This window comes from Corythoichthys intestinalis, chromosome 22, assembly GCF_030265065.1.
Source record: "Corythoichthys intestinalis isolate RoL2023-P3 chromosome 22, ASM3026506v1, whole genome shotgun sequence".
Lineage (NCBI taxonomy): Eukaryota > Metazoa > Chordata > Actinopteri > Syngnathiformes > Syngnathidae > Corythoichthys > Corythoichthys intestinalis.
In genome coordinates, this window is record NC_080416.1 from 16327032 (window position 1) to 16351547 (window position 24516).

Sequence of the window (24516 nt, forward strand, 5' to 3'; positions counted from 1 at the left end):
CCTGGCCTTTTGTGATAGCAGCCTTGTGCTCATTAGTGTGCGGCGCACAACAAAGCTGCCTCCTTCTTGGACCGAGTGCAACATTGTGCTCTGACCAGAAATCCTGCGCCGCCAGTTTGAGCTTTTACCGAAACAGCGTGAACTAGACAATCTTCTGGCCACACAATAGAGGCCACTGTAATCCTTCCTTGGCTGTAAAGCATGTGAATGGACACGGGGATACGGTAGGAGGAGTTGAGTTATGAACATTATGAAATGAGCTTAGCCAACTGGATGTTACATTTGAGCACAAGGAGCTTTGGCAGCTTTCTTCACAGGCTGCTGCTAATTCAAGACAGAATAACTGCAGCATCCACTGTACCTTACATCCATGATGCAACAGAACATCAAAATTTCAACACTCTTGCATAGTGAGATGTCAGTTCAATTAGTGTTTGAGTCTTTGTAGCCTTTTTTTTACCCATTCAGTGCTCCTGCTGATTCACATATATTTACCTCACAGCTCTATATAATTACATCAAGCTGCTTAGTCTAACTGCTACATCTTTAATGACACCTGTTGCCTCCAGTCATGTTTTGGATCTGTATGATGAGAAACTGCAAGTTTAATTAGTTATCAGTAGAGTTGCACCAAAACCATTTTTTTTCTTTGCTGATACCGTACTACTACTCTCGACACTATATTTTTTGGTTAAAAATATAGGAAATATGTATACAGGTAGTAAGAGGTGTGCCATTTTAGGCACCCCACGATTCGATTCGATTCGATTACGATTCAGGGTGCTACGATTCGATTCTTGAACGATGATCATGGCATTGAAGATGATCACGATTATCGATGCATCGTACATTACGAATTAATAAAGAAGACAAACACATTTTTTTGTCCATCATTTATTTAAAATATCCTAATGATTCAACAGGAACGATGGAAACATGCCCATACAACAAAAAGCTGCCCTTAAGCTGTTTTTTTATTTATTTATATTTACAAGAAAGTGCAAAAACATTAACCATTTCAAAGGGAGTACTTATTTCTCTCAACAATACAGTAAAATTTTCACAGGCGGAATGAATTCCACATTTTCTGGAAACAAAGTAACTTTAGAAATAAGCCTTCATTTAACCAATATACTTTGTTTTCAAAGATTTCTGTACTATTTCACATGTTTGTAGTGTTACCGCTGTACTTAATCATGGTTTTACACGTTCTGCATATGAAATACACGTTAGCGAATTAGCTTGGCGCTTGGCACTAACTATTAACACCTCAAAAACAACAACAATAAAGGCTAAACAGTACAAGAGGGTTCGTGTACTCACCTCTTATAGACGCACACGGGTCTTAGCAACACACTCAGGACATTTTTCTTAATTGACATGACTTGAAACTACAGCTGGAAATCTGAAAGACGAGGAGCAACGAACTATCTCTCTTCCCCTGTTGCTCTAAAAAATAATGTGCGCACAGAAGGGCACCGGGTCACGCTTCTGTACCTTCCTGTCTCATACACAAATTTATTTTCCAGTCTTTTGAAAAAGAGTAAATCTCACTCAGTTACTGGCAGCATCCATTATAACGTGCGTGCGTCCGTTAAAGGTGTCCGGGCGGCAGACGTGTCTTAAATTTCGTTCTGCTACGAGCGCCTGTCATAAAGTTATGAGGGAAAATCATCGTTTTTGAGCCTTTATGAATCGTAATCGAATCGTCACGTGTCGAATCGCGATGCATGTAATAATCGATTTTTTTGGAACTCCTCTACAGCAGTGCTTCTCAATTATTTTCTGTTGCGCCCCCCCCCAAGGAAGATGTAAATGTTTCGCGCCCCCCCCAAACTCTGCCGCCACAGTAAATAGTATCATTTGTCTATTACTATTATAAGTACGCCTCTGCCAAACATTGTATCCTTTTTTTTTCTATTAGAGAAAATAACAGATCAAATTATAAAGTATAACTTTATTAACATTGTTTTGTTTGTAACAGGAAATACTTAACACGCATCAATTTGCCTGAATTAAAAAAAAAAAAAAATCACATCCAAACTGTAAAAATACTCAAGGTACATTTTTGACCATTTGATACTGAAAAATAAAATCAGTAAACACTAACAAATTCAAATTGATTGGAAACATTACCTCATGAGGACAATATGCCAAAAAATTTGACGGAAAAAACAAAACTGAATAGAAGGGGGGGGGGGGGGTCTTTGGACAGAAGGAGAGTTTTTATTTTCGCTGCTCCCAGTATCACCTCCAGCTTGCAATGACGTGGGGTTATATTGCACTGAGCATGCTAACAGTGCTCACTGGTTTACTGATATAACACTGACAAAGCGGGATGATTGTTGGCAATATTTGGCACGTTTTCGCTGAAAAACAACCAAGCAGCTTATCAATGAGATTGGGGTCTAATGTCTTTAAGCGGCGTCTTAATTGATTTGGCTTCCGGCTGTCCGCTATAATCATTTTTAGACACAGTAAACAGTGGTCTTTCCTCGTCTACCACTGTATTAAATGTTAAAGCCAAAAGGCAAACGGCCCGAAAAAAGCGCATTCTCGGCGGCCGAGGGAGAACCGTAGGTGAGGGCTGTCGTCGTGACGATCCCAAGCCGAAAATGGCACTTTTCGGGCGGACACGTGAGAACCGGAGAACACAGTGGGTCGCTGCGTAAGTCCGGCCGGAAAACGGCTTTCGAAAGCGGCGCACAGCTCTCCAGCTCTTCATTCATGAGTCTCTTCCGTGTGCTCTTGCTTACTTCAAAAATACTGCGCGCACTTTGAAAATGAGAGCGCCACTGCCACCCACTGAGTGAATGTGCAAGTACACTTTATTCTAGTACGGGAAAAAAAAAAAAATGTTCCCCGAGGTCACAGGCGCCACCCCTGGCATCGCTCTGCGCCCCCCTGGGGGGGCGCGCCCCACTATTTGAGAAGTACTGCTCTACAGGTAGTCCCTGGGTTACGAACGAGTTCCGTTCCTACGCTGGCGATGTAATCGGGATTTCTGCACAAGTCTGAATTAACCCTTTAAGTACCCCTAAATGCCCCCTAAATCTCAAAAACACCATCCAAACAATGTATTATACGTCATATTAATAAAGTCAAAAATAAAATAATGGACTGACCATAAATGTTGAGAGGTGTTACTGTTATGTGACTAGAAATAAAAAAAAAAAAAAACGACTGGAGAAATAATTGCAGACGAGACTCCAGCGTCGTAAGGTCGAAATCACGTAAGGCGGGTACGTAAATTTCTGCATACTCACTTTAAAGTAATTCCATTGTGGTCAGACACTGCTTAACTCGGGGGGTCTGCAACCTGGGGCTCCAGAGCCGCAAGTGGCTCTTTTATCCTTTGGCTGTGGCTCTTTGTGATTTTTAGAAGTTAACTCTGTTTAGTTAGTTCGATGCCCAGTCATCTTTCATTCACTGCAACCCTCCCACTTCAATTGGATTGGACGTCTATAACAGTCAGTGTCAGCCAATGACAGCTATTCCCAACCACCAGGCTGGGGATCGGTACCGGTCTGTGGCACATTTGCTACTGGGCCGCAAAGAAATAATGAATAATTTGTTAACGACCCAACTGGCCTTTGCCTCTTGACACATCAATACAAATTCGAGTAAAGATTTGTATATCTCGTCCTCTAATGGTTGGCCGACATTACTAGGGTGTTTGCTGCCCAGCGTCAGTCAATGTAAACAGTAACATTAGCTGCTGTTGGCTGTGTGCTAGGGATGGCGACGTCTTTGGAGAGCTTTTTTTATGGGATTATGGCCACCTGCTGAGCCAGAAGAGGAGCCTACAACCAAGTCCATTCTAGAGCTGAAACAAATACTCGAGAAACTCGAGTAACTCGAGTTTAAAAACTGATCCGAGTAATTTTATTCACCTCGAGTAATCGTTTATTTTGACAGCTCTAAGCATCACGTTTCGCTCGGACTACTTTTAATGCGGGACAACGCGCTGACGTCACGAGCGTAGAGGAAGAAGCAATAAAAAAATATAAAAAACATTTCCGCAGCTGACAGCCGCTCCAAACTACGCCGACTTTGCTAAAAACTAGCCCGCATGATGTTAAGTTGGTAGCAGGTAGCATCTGAGGAGTCTCATAGAGATCACATGTATGTTGAACTAGATGCAATGTGATAGACTCGGCCGCGTCTGGGCAGCGTTGATAAAGAGCGGCCATCTTAAAGCAGTAGAGCGCTAAGCGCTAATAAAGAGCGCTAAGCGCTAAAAAATAAGATTCACGTTACTGTCTGAGTCATTAGCTCACGTAACGTTAGCCCTGCGGAGGGCTAGGTTTCTATTAATTATGACCACTTTCGATGCGTGGCTAACATGTCTTACATACAGGTTTTAACATAACATAGCTTTGTGGAGTGATAAGGGTGTAAAATAAAAACTCAATAATGCTAACTATCAATTTTAGCTTAGTAGTCATTGCTGGATAAAACACCAAGTAGCACTGGTCCCTAATGTGCTCCAATACAGCCTGTATCATACATTTATCTTGAACACTGCAAAAACACAAAATCCTATCAGGACTTACAGTTTAGAGTAGCGTAAAACTTAACTAGAACTTAAAAATGGCTTGACACAAATAGAAATTCAATTGAAACAGGTGGGAAAAAATCCTAACTTTTAAGTGATGTGTGTTTTCAAGCGTAATGGCATTTTTAGGTATAAATATATATATTTTTTAATAAGATCTAAAGGTTTTTTGAGTGAAAGCAGTGAATTTGTCTTTTTTTAATTCTAGTTACATCTGAGATGCAATTGTTGGCTGTTTTCAACAATATACATCGAAAATAAAGACATTGATTGACTGAAAATGGTTCAAGATTAGATGAAATGTCTTGTTTTCTCATGTATATTTATAATTGCTCTTCACCTAAAAATATATTTGTTTTATCCGATTACTCGATTAATCGATAGAATTTTCTGTCGATTACTCGATTACTAAAATATTCGATAGCTGCAGCCCTAGTCCATTCTGCATAAAATGTGGCTAAAAGCTAGCAAACAAGGCAACAAAAGCAAATGCAATGATGCTGTCTTCATATGGTCTCGTAATTATGGTACCACTTGTCGAGTGCGCATGAATACCTCCTCAAGTCATATTTTCTACTGGAGAACTGGGATTTTATTTTGATCCCAGAGTTCTCAGATGGGCGGACCTTCTACTTTTCAAAACGGCGTGCGAACAAGAAATATTAAATGGTAGTTTAATGGTTTTTGGATGCCAGCATAATAGTGCTGTGTACACATTTAAAAAACTCTTATTATTGAGTTGATAAGTTAGTCAACAAAACAAAACGACATCCGCGTCGGCCATGTTTTTTTTGTTTTTTTTTTGTCATGACAAAAAAGCATGAGCAGGATGCGCTCGTAATTACCAGCGAGCAAGTGGTAAGGATCATCATTCACAGAGCATGTGAAGGTACCATGAGAGCATCATTACTCGTGGTGAACTGTTGCGCTGAAGCCAAGAAACCGTTCATGATTGTAGAATAACTCTTTATGCCTGCGACAAAGGACATTTGCCAAGTTTTAGGAGAGGCTGCTGTCATAGAAAAAAAGGTGGATTCAGTTGTATTTTTTCTGCACTTAAATGTTCGTTTTGAGCCCCGTCGGGCTATCTTATATTTACTGTAATTTTCTGCCACTCATTGCCGGTCCGTGGAAAAAAACAAAAAGGCCTACATCACACCGGTCCGTGGCCCGTGGGGCAATTACTTGTCACTTGCTGTTGATTTTGGGGCATTTATGGGTCACTTTCTGTTGATTTTGGGTTACCGAAAAGGCAGTGACTCAAAATGGATATCAATGGCAACCAATGGGTGAATGAGTACCGTGTGTTTCGGACTATAAGTCGCACCTCAGTATAAGTCGCACCAGCCCAAAAATGCGCAATGAAGAGGGGAAAAAAAAAACAAAATAAGTAGCACCGAAGTATGAGCTGCATTTTAGGGGGAAATTTACTTGATAAAATCCAACATATAGAGTAAATGTCATCTACAAAGGCAATTTAAAATAAAAATACAATGGAGAACAACATGCTGAATAAGTGGACAGTATGATAATGTTACATGATGCATGAACAACGAAATGCGAACTTGGCCGGTATGTTAACGTAACATTGCTATTAAGAGATAGTCAGATAACTGTAGCATAAAGAACATGCTAACACGTTTACCAAACTATCAGTGTCACTCCAAAACGCCAAAATAGCATGTGAAATGATATAATAATGTGATAATAATTTCACACATAAGTCGCTCCAGAGTATATGTCGCACCTACTTTGCTGCTTCGAGTATTTGTTTCATTAAAGTGGCGTTGTAATGGTTTGTTTTGAAAGTGTTTGCCTTTAGTTTTATTGATTTGGGTGGATACACTGCCCTCTAGTCTGCCTTATTCACATGGCTGAATCCCTCTGCTCTCTGTTAAGATCAACATAAGTTTTTGTTTGAGGCTAGCTAATGTTTTTTTTTTAATGCATTCATAATTTAGTTTGAAGGTATTTTCAGCCAATTTTTGTGGGAATATGTGTCTGAACCATTCGTTTAGAGCATTGTATAAAAAAAAAAAAATGTGAGTATTTTAAAAGCATTTAAGCTAGCTGACTTTTACTATGTAAGTTAGCCAATTGTTCCTTTGTTGTACCTACATGCTTTTTTATTTTTTTTATACTGGTTGAGGCTCAGCTAAGGTATTTTAATTTTCTATGTTCCTTATCCGATTACTAGATTATTCAAACTAACTAGTTCATCGATTAATTGACTACTAAATAATCGATAGCTGCAGCTCTAATCCAAATTAGAAGAATGACCATGTGCTAAACAATTTGACTTTTGTCATCATCTTGTGAAGGGTGACAATCTCAGCTATTCACAAAAAAAACCCCTCATCTCTTCACTCCTATACTGTAAGTGTGCCTTTGTGGTTTTATAAGATTCCACAAGAGAATAATACACTTAATATACAGCATTTTAAAACCATCTATTTGTATATAAGATCATTTGTGAGACACTTATTTAAGAGTATTATGAGTTCATGCAGGGGTGCTGTTGTTTCACTTGAGGTCGACTTACAGTAAACAACAGATTCGATTTGCATCGACTTTCAGCTGCCAGAACATCTCGCTTGGATCAACTTCATTTGATTTACAATGAAGAGTGAACTTGTTGGCTAAGCTCATTTTTCATATTTCCTTTGTACAACTTTGGATGTCCTCCTCTTGATTACCTCTGCATCTGTCAGCGTTGTGTATCATCGAAAATGTCAGACAAAGGATTTTTGGTCGCTGGCAGAGTAAATCCAGCCAATAGAATGTGTGGGAATTTGAATGTGTGTGGAACGCAGGAATGGAGATTGGCAGGTAATGATTTTTATGTCTCCGCCACCAGCAATAACACTATGAGCTCCAAGTGGGACTGGAGAAGTCTGTAAAAGCCTCGACCTTACTTTTGATGGGGAATGATGAAGCAAAAATATTGAAAAATTACAGGCCACTGGTTAGATCTTTTGGATTCCGTCGAAAAGGTGTTTGTGTATTTCAGTGTAGTACAGAGAATTTAACTCTTGAAGTGAATCAAACAAAAACAGTTTTTAGAACCGTGTTTCGATGTCACTTGCTGCTGTTTTTGCATCGGTAGAACAACAATGCTTCTGAAAAAAGATTAATCATGGTGGGCTTGGCAAGGATTTGTACATGCAAATTAAGCTTTCTTTTTTTGTGAACTTGTCCCATGTATTCAGTGCTGGTGATTAATCTCTCACGTGGTGCACGTGGAATGCAAAATAAGCACAAAACACAATTTTTTACATACATTTCTACTCAAGAAACCACCAACTTTCCTTGCATCTTAATGTTTTGTGTGCATCTAGATAATTCTAATGACAATGAATGGTGAAGCTTCATTTGTTGTTTGTTGGATTCCCTTTTCATGTTTCTATGGCTAATGACAGACAAAAAGGGGGACACTTATTTTGCATATAGAACGGAATATTGAGATTCAGTCAACAGTGGTCACTCGAGAAGCACTTGGAGGCGCATTCTAATTCCAGGTGCGAGCTAACGTACTTGTCCACTTTTGATGGAATCGCCTCTGATGCATCCTAATGGGCGGTCCGGCCAAGATCGAGTAGATACTAAACATTCATGCACAGTTTTCTTAAACACAGTGGCCAGTTGGATTAGATTAGTTTGAAGTAAAAATCTGAATTCATTCAGAGGTTGCAAATGCTTAATGCTTATTAACTCCTTGATGGCTTTTGTCGTGAATTGGCTGACATTCTGTGTTAAAGCAATCTCAATCTTTTTTTTTTTTTTTTTTTACCTTAGTTGTTTGTTGTTTGCATCATACATGAAATCGTACAGTGCCTTGCAAAAGTATTCGGCCCCCTTGAACATTGCAACCTTTCGCCACATTTCAGGCTTCAAACATAAAGATATAAAATTTTAATTTTTTGTCAAGAATCAACAACAAGTGGGACACAATCGTGAAGTGGAACAACATTTATTGGATAATTTAAACTTTTTTAACAAATAAAAAACTGAAAAGTGGGGCGTGCAATATTATTCGGCCCCCTTGCGTTAATACTTTGTAGCGCCACCTTTTGCTCCAATTACAGCTGCAAGTCGCTTGGGGTATTTTTCTATCAGTTTTGCACATCGAGAGACTGACATTCTTGCCCATTCTTCCTTGCAAAACAGCTCGAGCTCAGTGAGGTTGGATGGAGAGTGTTTGTGAACAGCAGTCTTCAGCTCTTTCCACAGATTCTCGATTGGATTCAGGTCTGGACTTTGACTTGGCCATTCTAACACCTGGATACGTTTATTTTTGAACCATTCCATTGTAGATTTGGCTTTATGTTTTGGATCATTGTCCTGTTGGAAATAAATCTCCGTCCCAGTCTCAGGTCTTGTGCAGATACCAACAGGTTTTCTTCCAGAATGTTCCTGTATTTGGCTGCATCCATCTTCCCGTCAATTTTAACCATCTTCCCTGTCCCTGCTGAAGAAAAGCAGGCCCAAACCATGATGCTGCCACCACCATGTTTGACAGTGGGGATGGTGTGTTCAGGGTGATGAGTTGTGTTGCTTTTACGCCAAACATATCGTTTTGCATTGTGGCCAAAAAGTTCAAATTTGGTTTCATCTGACCAGAGCACCTTCTTCCACATGTTTGGTGTGTCTCCCAGGTGGCTTGTGGCAAACTTTAAACGAGACTTTTTATGGATATCTTTGAGAAATGGTTTTCTTCTTGCCACTCTTCCATAAAGGCCAGATTTGTGCAGTGTACGACTGATTGTTGTCCTATGGACAGACTCTCCCACCTCAGCTGTAGATCTCTGCAGTTCATTCAGAGTGATCATGGGCCTCTTGGCTGCATCTCTGATCAGTTTTCTCCTTGTTTGAGAAGAAAGTTTGGAAGGACGGCCGGGTCTTGGTAGATTTGCAGTGGTCTGATGCTCCTTCCATTTCAATATGATGGCTTGCACAGCGCTCCTTGAGATGTTTAAAGCTTGGGAAATCTTTTTGTATCCAAATCCGGCTTTAAACTTCTCCACGACAGTATCTCGGACCTGCCTGGTGTGTTCCTTGGTTTTCATAATGCTCTCTGCACTTTAAACAGAACCCTGAGACTATCACAGAGCAGGTGCATTTATACGGAGACTTGATTACACACAGGTGGATTCTATTTATCATCATCGGTCATTTAGGACAACATTGGATCATTCAGAGATCCTCTCTGAACTTCTGGAGTGAGTTTGCTGCACTGAAAGTAAAGGGGCCGAATAATATTGCACGCCCCACTTTTCAGTTTTTTATTTGTTAAAAAAGTTTAAATTATCCAATAAATGTTGTTCCACTTCACGATTGTGTCCCACTTGTTGTTGCTTCTTGACAAAAAAATTAAATTTCATATCTTTATGTTTGAAGCCTGAAATGTGGCGAAAGGTTCCAAGATTCAAGGGGGCCGAATACTTTTGCAAGGCACTGTATGTATTGTAATACTACGTATTAATTTATAATGTATTTTAATTCATTGACTGCCAGACGTCCAGTCCAGCGATCGCTGCCAGTACTCCGAGTCAAACTGGATTGTATGTCTCTCTCTCTGTAAATGCCAGTGAAACATAATTGCTCAATACCAGTGATTCCAGTTGAATTGGATTTGATGTACCGTATTTTTCGGACTATAAGTCAGTTTCCCCTCATAGTTTGGCCAGGGTGAGCGATTTACTATATACTCTGTAGCGACTTAAGTATGAAATTAATAACACATTATTATATCATTGTTGCTTGTAAGTAGAGATGTGACCGAAAATTTGACGTCGAAAACTTTCGGATGAAAATAGCTAAAATTGCATTTTCGGTTAAAAAAACAAAACAAAACAAAGGTTTACCACCGAATAGTATGAAGAACCATTGTCCTAATGTGATGAATAAATATAGTAAAATACATTAATTTGCTTCATCGCTGTTCCACGCGCATTCTGCAGTTGCTTTCCATTGATGTCCCGTGCCACATCGAGTATAGTGAGTTTGAGCACATACGTGAGTACTGTAGTGAAATAAGCGAACGGTATACAAATAGTATTTAATTTAGGGCTGTCAAACGATTAAAATTTTTAATCGAATTAATCACAGCTTAAAAATAATCGTAATTAATCGCAATTCAAACCATCTCTAAAATATGACATATTTTTCTGTAAATTATTGTTGGAATGGAAAGATAAGACAGATATATATACATTCAATATACTGTACATAAGTACTGTATTTGTTTATGATAACAATAAATCCACAAGATGGCATTAACATTATTTTTGTGAAAGGGATCCACGGATAGAAAGACGTGTAATTCTTAAAAGATAAATGTGAGCACAAGTTATAGTAATTTTATATTAAAACCCCTCTGTTTTTGTTTTAATGAAATTTCTAAAATTTTCGATCAAAAAATAAACTAATAGCTCGCCATTGTGGAAGGTAATGATCGAAATATGCCACAAGGTGTCAAGGGCGAATTTTAAATTAATTACAGATTTAGCCAAGTTTTTCTAGTGCGTTTTGCCGCTCGACTGACACCGTAGTTTCCGGGTTCATTGTACCTTACGTTCATTTGAGTGTTGACTTCGCAACGTACGTGACCTCTGATAGTTTGTATATTGTGACTAAATATTGCCATCTAGTATATTTGTTGAGCTAAACGAAATGTTTGAATAGAGTTTGACCAAAGTCTATTATTTTGTATAGCTATCTTGATTGGGAATGCTAGTTCTCTCTGCATTAAGCGCTTTTCTTTTTGTGAAAATTATTTTTTTGAGCGAGAGGAATATTATTTTTGTTGTGCTTTCAGTAAATGATACTGTAGCAACTTAACTGTTCCGCCCAAATGCATAATGGGAAGTTGGGCAACCATGACTGTCAGTGGTATTATATCTTCTCTGTGTTGTGGTCAATACAGGGTGTTAAGAAAAAGATTATCACCTGTCATTCTACCCCACGTCGCTCGCCACAATAGTTATTATTGTTGTGGAAGAGATGCCAAAGCTTATGCCAATAAATAGCGCGGCCCCAATGAATGCCTGAGTCCACTCCTCTCGCTTGTCTCTGCCTCTTAGCTCTCAATATATATATATAAAACGGCGCTATTGTAGTCTGTTTTCGGCAATGCATGAGTGAGCCGTCCCGCGCATGCGTGAAATGCGTTGGATATTTTAACGTGATTAATTAAAAAAATGAATTACCGCCCGTTAACGCAATAAATTTGACAGCCCTAATTTAAATGCATACATATGCATTTGTTGTGGTTTAGTGCAATACATTTATAGCACGACCACTTCCTCGTTCTGTCACATTTTTTCCCCCGAGACTTTCATAACCCCTCTGCCAGTCACTTTGCTCGGTTTCGGCGCCGCTAGAACTTGGCCCACTTGCCAGGCTCCCGATGGATTCCACTTTTTGCACAAGGAAACAGTCTTGTTTTAAGGATTAGGTGAGATTGTAATAGCCTCATTAATAGCTTTACTAGTTTCGGCAAGAACGGAATAGTTATTTGCTGTTGTGAACTGCAGTCTGGCACAAACGTACATCGAGATCTCATTTAGCTTAGCAATTGGAAGGGTGAGAGCCATTTTTCGAGTGTCCAAGGAAGCGAATTTATCAAGGTTTCATCGGCCTTGACTTGTGCAAACAGAATGCCACAACGACGCCAGCAACTCTGCAAAAGGACGCGTTCAGAGTTTGCCACAAAACGCTCACTGCTGCCGGGAACACACCCTTCCATAGGGTTTCATAATAGGCACCTTTCAAACTAAATTTCTCGAGCCTTCGGGGTTGTAGAACCAATGCATTAATCAGAAAATATTGAAATAAAATGAATAAAAAATGGACTATATGCATGCTTATTTTTCAGCTTTTCGGCCAAGTGTTTCCATTATTTGGTTTCTGCCAGGAATTTTGCTTTCGGTACATCCCAACTTGTTATCTGAATAACTCTTAATAGCGATGTTACGTTAACATACCGTGCACGTTCTCAGTTTGTTGTTTATGAGTCATGTAATGTTACCATACCGCACACTTATTCATCCTGTTCTGTTGTTCTCTATTTTTATTTTAAATTGCCTTTCAATATGACTTGTCTGTTCTCGGTCTTGGATTTCATCATATTTTCCACAGGATGAAAAATACGGTTTATCACTGTCAATGGCGGTGAATAAATTAATCAACTTTCTCAACTTGATTTAGCATCTACTTGAAAATAAAAACACAAGCGAACGAGTTTTAAACCTTGATTTTTCAAAACAATGGCGTCAAGGGGTTGATGAAATGTGTGGCAGACTTTTGTCAAATACAGTGAGGCACTCCAGAGAGCCAACTATTTGGATACAAGCTTTTAAAAGGCATATTTTCATTTTTTTCCTGATCTCTTCATTTCAGTCTATTCCCAATGTGCTACGGCACATTTATACTGTGTGGAGATCATGCTTTAAGCTCTTAATGTCGGTCACTAGGTTAATTATAGGTCAATCCTGGAGGTAGTGAGTCACACCCCTTGGGAAAAATATAACAAAACAAAGTGAGCTTTAAAGAACTAAATGGGAAGATATTGTTTGAATTTGACCTTTTAGCCAGATTGCCGGAATCACGCCACTCGAACAGCTGGAACCACGCTAGCGCAATTCTAACGACACGGGCCGCTGAGCTCCGACAACCTGGCCAAAAGGCCAAACTCTGCGCGTTCAGTTGACAATTTATTGCAAGTCGACAGCAATCATTCAGCAAGGAAAAACAGTAAATAGACCCAGGCGAGGAGGAAAACTGGCTCCAAGGTCAACAAACAACAAGTACACAAAAATGGTACAGAGAAAAGACAACGCTAACTAAATAATTAGTCTTTTGAAGGCTCTGGTAAGGCGGGCTGTGGTCCGGGAGAAGGGTGTGTTTGAGTGTTGTTTAGGGTAATTTCCTGCTGCAGGTTGGGCCAATGAATCCGTGCGTCATTGTTGCCAAGGCAATCAGAGTTTGAGATTTTGTCAGCCTCAGCTCAAAAGGAGCTCTGAGTGTTCAAGTTCTCAGCTGTGGAGTCTTCTTGTTATCGAGCGTTCCTTGTGGCAAGACAGGATGTCCCGCCATTGTTCTGGACTGTCCATTGTTGGGCTCCAGAAGAGCTGATGGCGGGATTTGGTGGTCCAGACTAGGGCTTGTAGATGTCTTGCTCCGTCAGCGTCACTCTTGCTCAGCCAGCTGTATTGCGCACGTGTTGGGCTTCCGTAGTCAGCAGGCGTCCTGTATCTGTTATGCCCTTATCTGCCCGGTGTCTTGGCGCTGCAAATTCAAATCACCCCAAGTCCAATTTTCAGAATATCAAATACTGTATATTCTGCTTGCTTTGTTAAACTATGATTTCAACGGTATTTATTTTCTATTGGGTGTGTTAGAGTATTACAAAGAGTAAATATGGGAATTGATACTATTCCCTTCAATATTCACTCACTTGCAGCCATTGACGGCCGATAGACGTCAAAACCATTTGAACCGGCATTGTCTCTCAGTCTATGATCTCGTCAGAGATGCGTTCTGCCGCTGGTTTTTTTTTTTGAGGGGGGGGGGGGGGGGACACAATGAGGTTTTCATCAACTGATTTAAGCCACGTCACCGCGGTGGTTTGAGTTTTCGCAAGTGTCTCTCTACTCACCGTTCCTGAGCCTCGCCGAGCCAAAGCAATTTTTACAGCCGGGTGAGCAGTAATGTTCCCCTTTTTAAAGCTATTCATGGTACAATAAGGCTTAATATTTTTATTTGAAGACTCTGCGCGGTATAGCTGAGGGAGACTCACCTCACAGGCCATTAATGTTTGGCTTATTTATAGCGCGCGAACACGAAATCTAGGCAGTAAAAAAAAAAAACTGTACATGATGTTTCTACATTTTATAGAGAAAAAAGAAGTGACCCAGAGCTTGGAAAATTACACCTCCAAGTGCCCGGGTGGAATGGAGGTCATCACCCTACCGGATGGCCTCAAGCTCCCACCGGTGCCTTTCACAAAGCTCCCTATTGTCCGGTAAGTCAGCACTCTTGGTAGATGAATTACATCAATGAAATACACTCATTGGACTCTTCATTAGGAACAACTGTGCAATCTTATGAGTTTCAGTACAGGAGTTGACTCATCTCTAATTATAATCCAGGGAAGCACCTCTTCAACACAGCCACAATAACAACATGAATAAGAGCGTAAATTAAGATCTGGCATTCAAAATTGGCTGTTATTATCTTTACAAAGGCAAAATACGCCTCACAAAAAAGTTAGGGATATTAGGCTGGCGGGTACAATTGCAGGATGAATTTAAAAAGCTCTCAGTTTTTACAGGTAGAGTATGTTAATTTCCAGCTATTTAATGTTTTAGTGTGTTTTGCACAATGTTCTCAACAGGTATTTACGCCATGAATGTTTCCAGGCATGTCCACTTCTTCTGTGACTCATTATTTTGGATGTTACCTCACTGGCTGCCATTGACGGCAATAGATGTCAATTCATTCAACTAGTAGTGAATGATTAACGTCAGTGGGAGCCAATAATTTAAGTCTAATCATACATGTTCCAATGCTATGTTTGGACCAGAATTACCAAAAGGGTAAAATGCAAGTACTTGTTGCAAACTGCTAATGATTATGACTCTGCTATGATAGATTAAGGATAAAGAGTGATATACTGGATATAGATTAATGATGTTATAGATACCTTACATCTTCACTGTCGTCAATTTTATAATCATATGAAAACACTCAATTTGAGAGTATTGATCCAGTGGTATGAAAAAGTATCAAAACCTTTTGAAATTTCTCACATTTCTGAATAAAATCACCATCATATGTGATCTGATTTTTGTCAAAATCACACAGATGTAAAAACGATGTCTGCTTTAACTAAAACCACCCAAACATTTTTGGGTTCTCATATTTCAATGAGGATAGCATGCAAACAATGACAGAAGGGGAAAAAATAATTAGGTGAACCCCTACCTAAGGAGACTTTAAGAGCAAAAACAATTTAAGTCAGGTGTGTGCCCAATCACTGATGAGTGGTTTAAAGATGCCTTGCCCACAAGAAAACACACACCTGGTAAGAACTGTCTTGATAAGAAGCATTGTCTGATATGCATGATGGCTCATTCAAAAGAGCTGTCTGAAGACCTGCGATCAAGGATTGTTGATTTGTATAAAGCTGGGAAAGGATACAAAACCATCTCTAAAAGTATGGATGTTCATCAATCGACAGTCAGAGAAGTTGTCTACAAATGGAGAGAGTTTGGCACTGTTGCTTCTCTCTCAAAGGAGTGGCCGTCTACCAAAGATGACGCCAAGATTTCAGCGCAGCGTACTCAGAAAGGTAAAAAAGAACCTTAGAGTGTCTGCTAGACACTTACAGAAATCACTGGTATAGTCTAAGGCTACGTCTACACGAGGACGGATAATGGCCTTAAACGTGTAATTTGTTGGACTTTGCGGCATGTCGTCTAGACTAGTATGCCTATTATCCGGATTAGTTGTTAGACGGATAATGTAGGCGGGTAATGTTACTCACCGCTTACGCGCCGCCCAATATGGACTGCTGTCTCTGTACAACATTCCGATACTAAGGAAGGGACGTCATGCCCTCGCTGTTTTTAGTGTGAAAAGCCGAGCGTGCTCTCCCTTCACTCTCGCTCCTGCGTGATGCGTTAAATTGCGATCACGAAAAAAATTGTGATCACAAAATAATGAAAGTCTAGAATGAGTAGTAATTTCGAATTTTGCCTCGAGCAAGTAATGAGTTTCCGGTTCAGAGGTAAACCGCGCGGGTGATGACGTAACACATTAGGCTTCTCCTTTCTACGCATGCGTAGTTTGCGCAAATGCAGGTGTACCTTGCAGAAGCGGCGGGGCCTTAAACGCACCTTAAACGAAGTGTGGACAGGTATAAAAATAGTTGGCAAAATACCCTGGAGAAAATTATCTGTCCTAGTGTAGACGTAGCCTAATACAGGGGTGGGCAAACTATTCCACAAAGGGCCACTGTGGGTGCGGGTTTTTGCCTAAACCCATCAAGAGGACACCTTTCAACCAATCTGGTGTGTTATAACTGCAATTAGTTGATTGCAGTCAGGTTCTTCTTGTTTCCATTGAAACCTCATTGGTTAAAAGCTCTGTGCTGGGTCAGTTAGAACAAAGACCAGGACCCACTGTGGCCCTCAAGTAGTGTTTGCAAAAAGGCACTTGGACACTCCACTGAAGTTTTTGCAAAATATTTTGTAGACTGATGAAACCAAAGTTGAATTGTTTGGGAGTAACACACAATGTAATATGTGGAGGAAAAATGGAAGAGCTCACTAAAATCAACACCTCATACCCACCGTGAAGCATGATGGAGGGAGCATTATGATTTGGGGCTGTTTTTCTGCCTCAGGGCCTGGACAACTTGCAATCAATAATGGGAGATTTAATTCAAATGTTTATCAGCAGTTTTGTAGAGAAAAATGGGCCAAGATTAGTTCTGATCCATGTGCCAGACTGATCTGCAGCTACAGGAGGTGTCTGGTTGAAGTTATTGCTTCCCGGGGGGGGGCACAAAATATTAAATGTGATTGTTCACTTATTTTTGCCCCTTCTGTCATTGTTTGCATACTATCCTCATTAAAATATGAAAGCCTATAAATGTTTGGGTGGATTTAGTTAAAGCAGACACTGATTTTTCATCTGTGTGATTTTGACGAAGATCAGATCACATTTGATGGTGATTTTATGCAGAAATGAGAGCAATTCCAAAAGATTCAGATACTTTTTCATACCAGTGTACTTAAATCAATGATGCGGACTGGCCATTAGATATCCCTATAACAGGAAACCAAAGGTGTGATAAATCACCACATAACACAAACATGTGGTTCTCAAATAACGAAACTGGGAACTCCTTGGGCAATTCATTTGAAATTTGAGGGCTGGCAGTTCAAGAGGATTGAATGCCTATTGCCATCAATAGCAGGGAATAAGTTAATGAATGTGAATACACATAGTAAAGCATAAGCCATTATGAACACATACACAATTATCAATAACCTTTCCTCATTTAATAACTTTTTCCCACTCCATCAAATAATTACAAATATACTAGATTGTGGCATATCGTTTTTGTTACATAAAATGGCTGATATAATATACCGTAATTTCCCGAATATAACACGCACTTCTTTTCCCGAAAAACACTCATGGTGTGCATTATAAACGGGTACATGGATGGAAACAGAAATATATTTTTATATACTGTATATACAGTGGGGAGAACAAGTATTCCCATTGGCAGTGTATCAAATACTTGTTCTCCCCACTGTATATATAAACCGATTTTTTGTTGTTGACACGGCCACGTTGTTTTGAAGAAACGTATGCAACGATCCGTGGCCGACCATTACAGTACGTGACGTCACCATTTTGTTTCGGTAATACTTCACTCTGATCGGCCGAATGATTTCGTCTGTGTTAAATTCTGTTTTTTCGTCACTCTTCATAAAGCACAGAATTTAGTTTCTTGAACTCATATGAGTCGACGTTTATTGCAGCTCCGCAACTCGGACCATAACAAACGTAACAACACAGACTTCCTGTGTGTGTCTGTCAAATATATCTGTCCCTCGGGAAACTCAAACCCAAAATAACAATAGTTCCTATTGTTACTGTCGTGTCGACAGCGATGAGCTCTCTCGGATTTCCGACTTACGTTCTCAATTTCATTTTACTATATCAATTCATGGAAGAAATGAGCAAGTTATAGGGCAGCCTTTAAAAGAAAAGTCACATCTGTTTAGGTTTTTCCTAGATTCTGGTAAGTTGGAGAAGTTGTCAAATCATATTATTACCGTAAATATTGTCAGTTTATGGTAATGTTTTGAACTACCAATATGCTATGCTTGTGCTGTGTTTCACCAGTCAGTAAAATGGCATTTCTGTATCTGTACACGAGCTCTGTTTTCTTGTATTCTTCTATTTATTGGTGCTAAAATTTGGGGTGCGCATTATACACGGGTGTGTGTTATATTCGGGAAATTATGGCATATCGCCATGCAGTAATAAATAAGACACTCTTCTGGGCATAAAGTTAAAAATGTTGTCCTTTGTTTTTCATTATTTTTCAAATAGGTCAGTGAAGCTTCTTAACCTCCCAGTGAGTCTGCGTCCTCACAAGGTGAAAGGCCTGCTGGGTCCAAATGTATCCGCGGCCAGCCCATTCATCTACTCGCCAATCGTCATGCACAACAGAGGAGAGGAGCGCTGCAAAAAGATTGGTAAAAACCTTTTAAAACCTCTTCACAGAATAGCTGGTGATTCATTCCAGGGCCAAACAGCGTCATCATATGTCCTTGATATGATGAAAAGGCGCTTGATCAGCCAAGGAGATGCACTTGACTGCACAAAGCTTTACATGTTGGGAACAAAAAGCCGCGGCTTCGAATTGATTAAATATTCCGGCTGTCTGCGTCACGATGGAACTCCGCTTCACTGGGCGCGTTTGCTCCACTTGAGGCTTATCTCGTACGGCCTTATCAAACAAGATGAGCATTCGGCGACTTTTATAATCCCGCCTTAATTATGCTTAGATGATATTAGCCTACGGCTGTTATCTCCCTCTGCCAATATATGGTACCTGCAGTCACACTGTTCATCCTCTGCTGCTTGTGCGTTGTTTCTGTAGAGGAAATGTGGCAATCTTGACTAAAGATTTATTTGCAAAGCAATACGAATTAGAATAAAATCAATGACTGCAATGTAATTATTTTCTCAGAAAATGGTGTTTATATAATTTGGTGTTAAAATAATTAAATGGAGTTAAAAATACATTTAGTAATGTTTAGTTAACTTTAACAACACAAATTACAAATCTAAATCTAATTTCATTAACTGCTGTTGATGAACAATCTTGTCAATTACGGTACATTTTGATTGGGCAGGGTCTGTGAGGGTCTACACTGCTCCAAACAATTTTACTGCTGGACAATTGTAATGCAACATTTTTGATGTGAAATCAATCAGTTTGTTCGTCCATTTGGGAGCTTTCTGGATAGAAATTATTACATTTTGATGAAGAAAAGGAAAAAGTTGACTTGGGGACCGTCTACACGACAAAGGCAACGGGAGTGACAACGCAAAAACTTTTCCATAGAGCCCTATCGTTTATACGGTGACTGTGTTTTGGGGGGCTGAAAAGGAAAAATTTGAAAATGCTCTCCAGAGTAGAAATCTTAAACGCTGTCTAAACAGTTGACGATGCAAAGTGGGTTTTGGATGAGAACTGACTTCCCCAACCTGGAACAGTAGGCGGCGATAATGCTCCAATATGAGGAGCAGAACTATTTGTACCCCTTATGATTTTGCAACTTCACCCACTTAGAAAATAAGTAGAGGTCTGAAATTTCAATCATAGATGCATTTCAACTTAGAGAAATAATCTAAAAAAAAAAAAAAAAATCCGGAACTCACATTGTATGCTTGTCAACAATTTATTTGTAATTTACATAAGTATTTGTACCCTTGGGAAAATCAGTGCTAGTATTTAGTGCAGAAGCCTTTGTTTGCAATTACAGAGGTCAGACGCCTTCTGTAGTTCTTCACCAGGTTCACATATGGAAACAAGGATTTTGGACCATTCATCCACACAAATCTTCTCTAGCTCTGTCATGTGTCATTGAGAAACTCGACGTTTCAGCTCCATCTGAAGATTTTCTATTGGATTGAGGTCTGGAGACTGGCTAGACCACTCTAGAACTTGGATATGATTTTTACGCAGCCACTCCTTGGTCAGCTTGGCTGTGTGTTTCGGATCATTGTCATGTTGGAAGATCCAGCAACGACTCATCTTCAAGTCTCTGACTGAGGCAAGGAGCTTGTGGCTCAAAATCTGACTGTACATTTGACCATTCATCCTATGCTTTATACAGTACAGTCGTCCTGTACCCTTTGCCAAAAAGCAGCCACAAAGCATGGTTTCCAACCCCATACTTCATAGTGGGGATGGTGTTCTTTGGATTGTACTCATCCTTCTTTTTCCTCCAAACACGACAAGTAAAGTTTGAACCAAAAAGTTCTACTTTGGTGTCCTCTGACTTTCTCCCATGACCCCTCTGCATCATTCAGATGGTCCCTGGCAAACTTGAGACTGGCCTTGACATGCACTGGCTTCAACAGGGGAACCTTCTGACCGAGGCATGATTTTAAACCATTGCACCGTAGTGTTCCACTGACAGTAGCCTTTGAAACTGTGCATCCAGCTGTCTTCAGGTCATTTACCAGCTCCTCCACCTCCTCCTCCAGGGTATCACCATTAGCATGATGATAATACACACTCAGCAGGAAAACACATTATTTGCAATTAATTAACTCACCTGGATGCCACGAACAGTATGTAAAATCTTTTCCAAGAGTTTAAGAAGACAGTCACCATGCTAATGCTGAGATGAACGCTACGCTAACGCGAATGTTATGGTAACACTACAAGTTAGTTTAGTATGTGATGATCGCTGAGCACAGACCTTTAAAGGCTAAAGCAACTAAAACTTACCAAGCAGCACCTAACACATGTTTTACAAAAGGAAACTGCAATGGGCACAGGCTTACGGCATGTGAATAAGCGTGTGTGTGGGTCCGTCTATTCTACAAACAACTAGATAGAAAAACAACCTTCCGCTGTGAATTGAAATTGGTTTATCACTAGTAGACGTCCAATCCATTTGAACTGGGAGGGTGGCAGCGAATTGCCATCCCTCCCACTCCAAACGGATTGAACGTCTATGGCCGTCAGTGGCAGCCAATGCCAGACAATGAGGTCATTTTAGGCCATTTAAGGTCTTTTACCTGTTGATTTTCAGTTACTTCCTGTTGATTTTGGCAAATTTTATGGGTCACTTCCTGTTTATTTTGAGTTACAGAACAGAAAGTGACTGGGAATCACTCATATGAATAGGCAGTGACTCAAACTCAACAGGAAATGACCTGGAAATGCCCTGAAATGACAGCAAGTGACCTGTAAATCCCCTGAAAATTGGGCAGAATGACTGTGAATGCTCTGATTTCGAATGAACGAACGAACGTTTCCAGTCTAAATGGATTGAGCGTCGAGCACCGTTAATGCAGCCTTAGAGTTAACAGACACTACCCAGATAGCAGACTGATGTTGAAAAAATGTTGGATTAACATTCTGCTGTTGATCTTATATCGTTGAATCAACGTCACTTTTGCACCCTCAATTAATATGGTGTTTCAACGTTAAAATCCTTACAAAACCTAAACATCATTTCGATTATTAATGATATTGGAACAATGGGGAATCAATGTTATGTTTTCGACCAAAACGCCCGCTCATCCATAATTCAACGAGTTTTCAATCATATTTCCAGGTCAATCATAAATCAACTATTTGTAAACATTAGTTCATTAACTATATGAAACAATGTTAACCCAACCATCGCCTGACAGACTATAGAACAACGTTGCTTCAACGTCACTTGACGTCGAAAATTTTGATGTCAACCATACTGATGATTTTGATGGAAAATCAATGTTTGTTCAATGACTGTCTGCTATGTGGGTATTATGGTAGAAGATTTGGTAGCAACTTGTTGGTTCCTTTTTTGTTGTTGTTGTTATTTTAGACATTGACACCTTTTTAAAACGACATCTCGATTCTTGGCAGGAGCATATCGATAACCTTTTGGGATACAAAGTATCACGATATATCACCATTTCGATATATGTCTCACCCCTACTTTGGGCATTATGTTAGTTACCCAAATTGACAAGTAAACACACATTCACACATTGTTCCCCCGTTGAATCCCAATGGAACACTGAAGGGTTGCGAGCCTTTAGGGACAAATCCAAAAACGAATCTTAGCTTCCTCCTGGGTGCGCTCTGCCACCTGATGAGGTTTTGATTGTCTCCTCACACTTTTAAAGTGTCTGTTCGCGCAGCGCTCAAATGGAGTCCCGTGATGTTAGGATGGCTGTGAGCGTGCATTTCATCTTGGCAAACTAAAGCCGAAATAAATGCTCGCCGATTGTCTTCCCTCTGGATCTCGGAACATTAAAAACATTTAGAAGAGACACGTGTCTCGGGTCTCCAGTGATCATTGGAATATACACACGAGGAATATACTCTGGAGAACTTAATTACCCTCCTGCAGTGGCTCACTTCTAAACCTTTATAGCCTCAGAGGTAGTGTTCATGTCCTACCCATGGATTTTACTTATTGGGGTCTTGACAGAGTCATTAGTATTCTGAGCAACTCTGTTGCAACCCATGGCTTTTGTATACTCTACATATTTCATAATCTTCAAAATTCATGCTGTGCATTGAATTGATGTGATAAAGAAAAGCCAGTTTGCCTTTGATCTGATCTGTTGTCATACACAATACCGGGTTGCACATGTTACATCCCAGCTATGCCGTATGTAAGCACGATGTGATTATTTTTGGAAAAAAGCGTCACCACGTTATCCTGTATAATTTCAGTTCCTCTTTCCTTACCTTTGTCATGCTGATTTTTTTCTATCTTGGTTTTGATGTTATTGCTCCACTTTAATTTCTTCTCACTGCTTTAACCTTGATACCACTCCTCACCAGTGTTTGGCATTCTCTGCTCAGTTTGGAAAAAGCATAGGTGACGAACTTATTTTCATGACAGGCCACATTGCAGTTAAAGCCTTTATGCTAAAACCATTTAACTAACAACCTGTAATCACCTTACATTGTTGCATATAATACAATGAAAAGTCATGTTCCATGAGTTATCATCCGACTTGAAGGAATCTGACCTTTCAGCCAGATTGCCGGAATCACGCCAGCCGAACCGCCGGACCTGCGCTGGCGCAGCTCCAAAGATCCGGGCCGGTGAGATCCGACAACCCAGCCAAAAGGCCAAACTCCATGCATTAACCTTCGTCTTAACCCCTTGTACTGACTCCATTTTGAAAGCTGGAAAAAGGCATCGAAACACAAGTTGACAATTTATTCGGGTCGACTGTGATCAAACGGCAAGGCAAAACAGCAACAGACCCAGGCGAGGTGGCAGACTGGTTCCAGGGTCACCATAACACAAGTCAACAAGATTCCCAAGAACAAATGACAATGATTAGTTAAACATTCAGTCTTTTTGAAGGCTCTCGCGGGGCAGGCCATGGGCAGGAAGAGGGGTGTGTTTGGGTCTTCTTCTGTTGCAGATTTGGGCGGTCAAGTTTGTGTGTCACTGTTGCTGGGTCATGGTTAATGAGGCTACTGAGGTGGGAGGTTCGGCGAGCCTCACCGTCTGAGAGGCGCTGAGCTTAACTTGGAGTTATTTTTGTTATCGGGAGTTGTGGTAGTATAGGACGTCCCGGCATTTGTTCTGGACTGTCCTGAAGAGCTGATTGTGGGATTTAGTGTTGCAGACATAACCAAAACATCCACAAGCCCATCCCCTGATGGTCGACGTCGATCTTGCTCAGTCAGCTGCATGACGCATGCGTTGGGCTCCCGTGGTCAGAAGGCGTCATGTATCACGTATGCCCTTTGTCAGATATATTCTGCCTGTTTTCCTTAAGCTATGCGATAAATGCTATTTATTTTATATTTGGTATGTTAGAGTAATACAAACAGTCAAACGGTAAATACGAAAAAAGATACCATACCTTCAGACTCGGTTTACACAAAAACAGTGTTCAGGTTGAACAATGTGTAACTTATCCATCGGGGTCACGCATTGTTCCTTCTGGAGGTTTAATGGAGCTGAAACAGGCAACTGAATATTCTCTTTTTTCAGTTAATTGTTTGGCTATGAGAGCATGCTTATACGCCAGAGCCCAGGTTACACTGCACTCTTCCAGACGTTAACATCGTACGTGTGTGTTTGCCTTCCCTGAAACCTTTTGCCTCCTGTAAACCCCTTCAGAAGCTTAAGAGACTCAGACATCTGTTTGTTGGAATCAATTGA

General features: G+C 40.2%; 1 protein-coding gene across 3 annotated transcripts in view; it reads left to right on the top strand.

Annotated features, from left to right (window-relative positions):
• Positions 1-24516, top strand: part of trappc9 (trafficking protein particle complex subunit 9) — a 280127-nt gene that overhangs the window by 33700 nt on the left and 221911 nt on the right. For all 3 annotated transcript variants that reach the window (XM_057828240.1, XM_057828241.1, XM_057828242.1), the window contains 2 exons: positions 14456-14582; positions 18695-18840. In XM_057828240.1, the coding sequence (XP_057684223.1) occupies positions 14456-14582; positions 18695-18840 (273 nt within the window). The remainder of the gene's footprint in view (positions 1-14455; positions 14583-18694; positions 18841-24516) is intronic.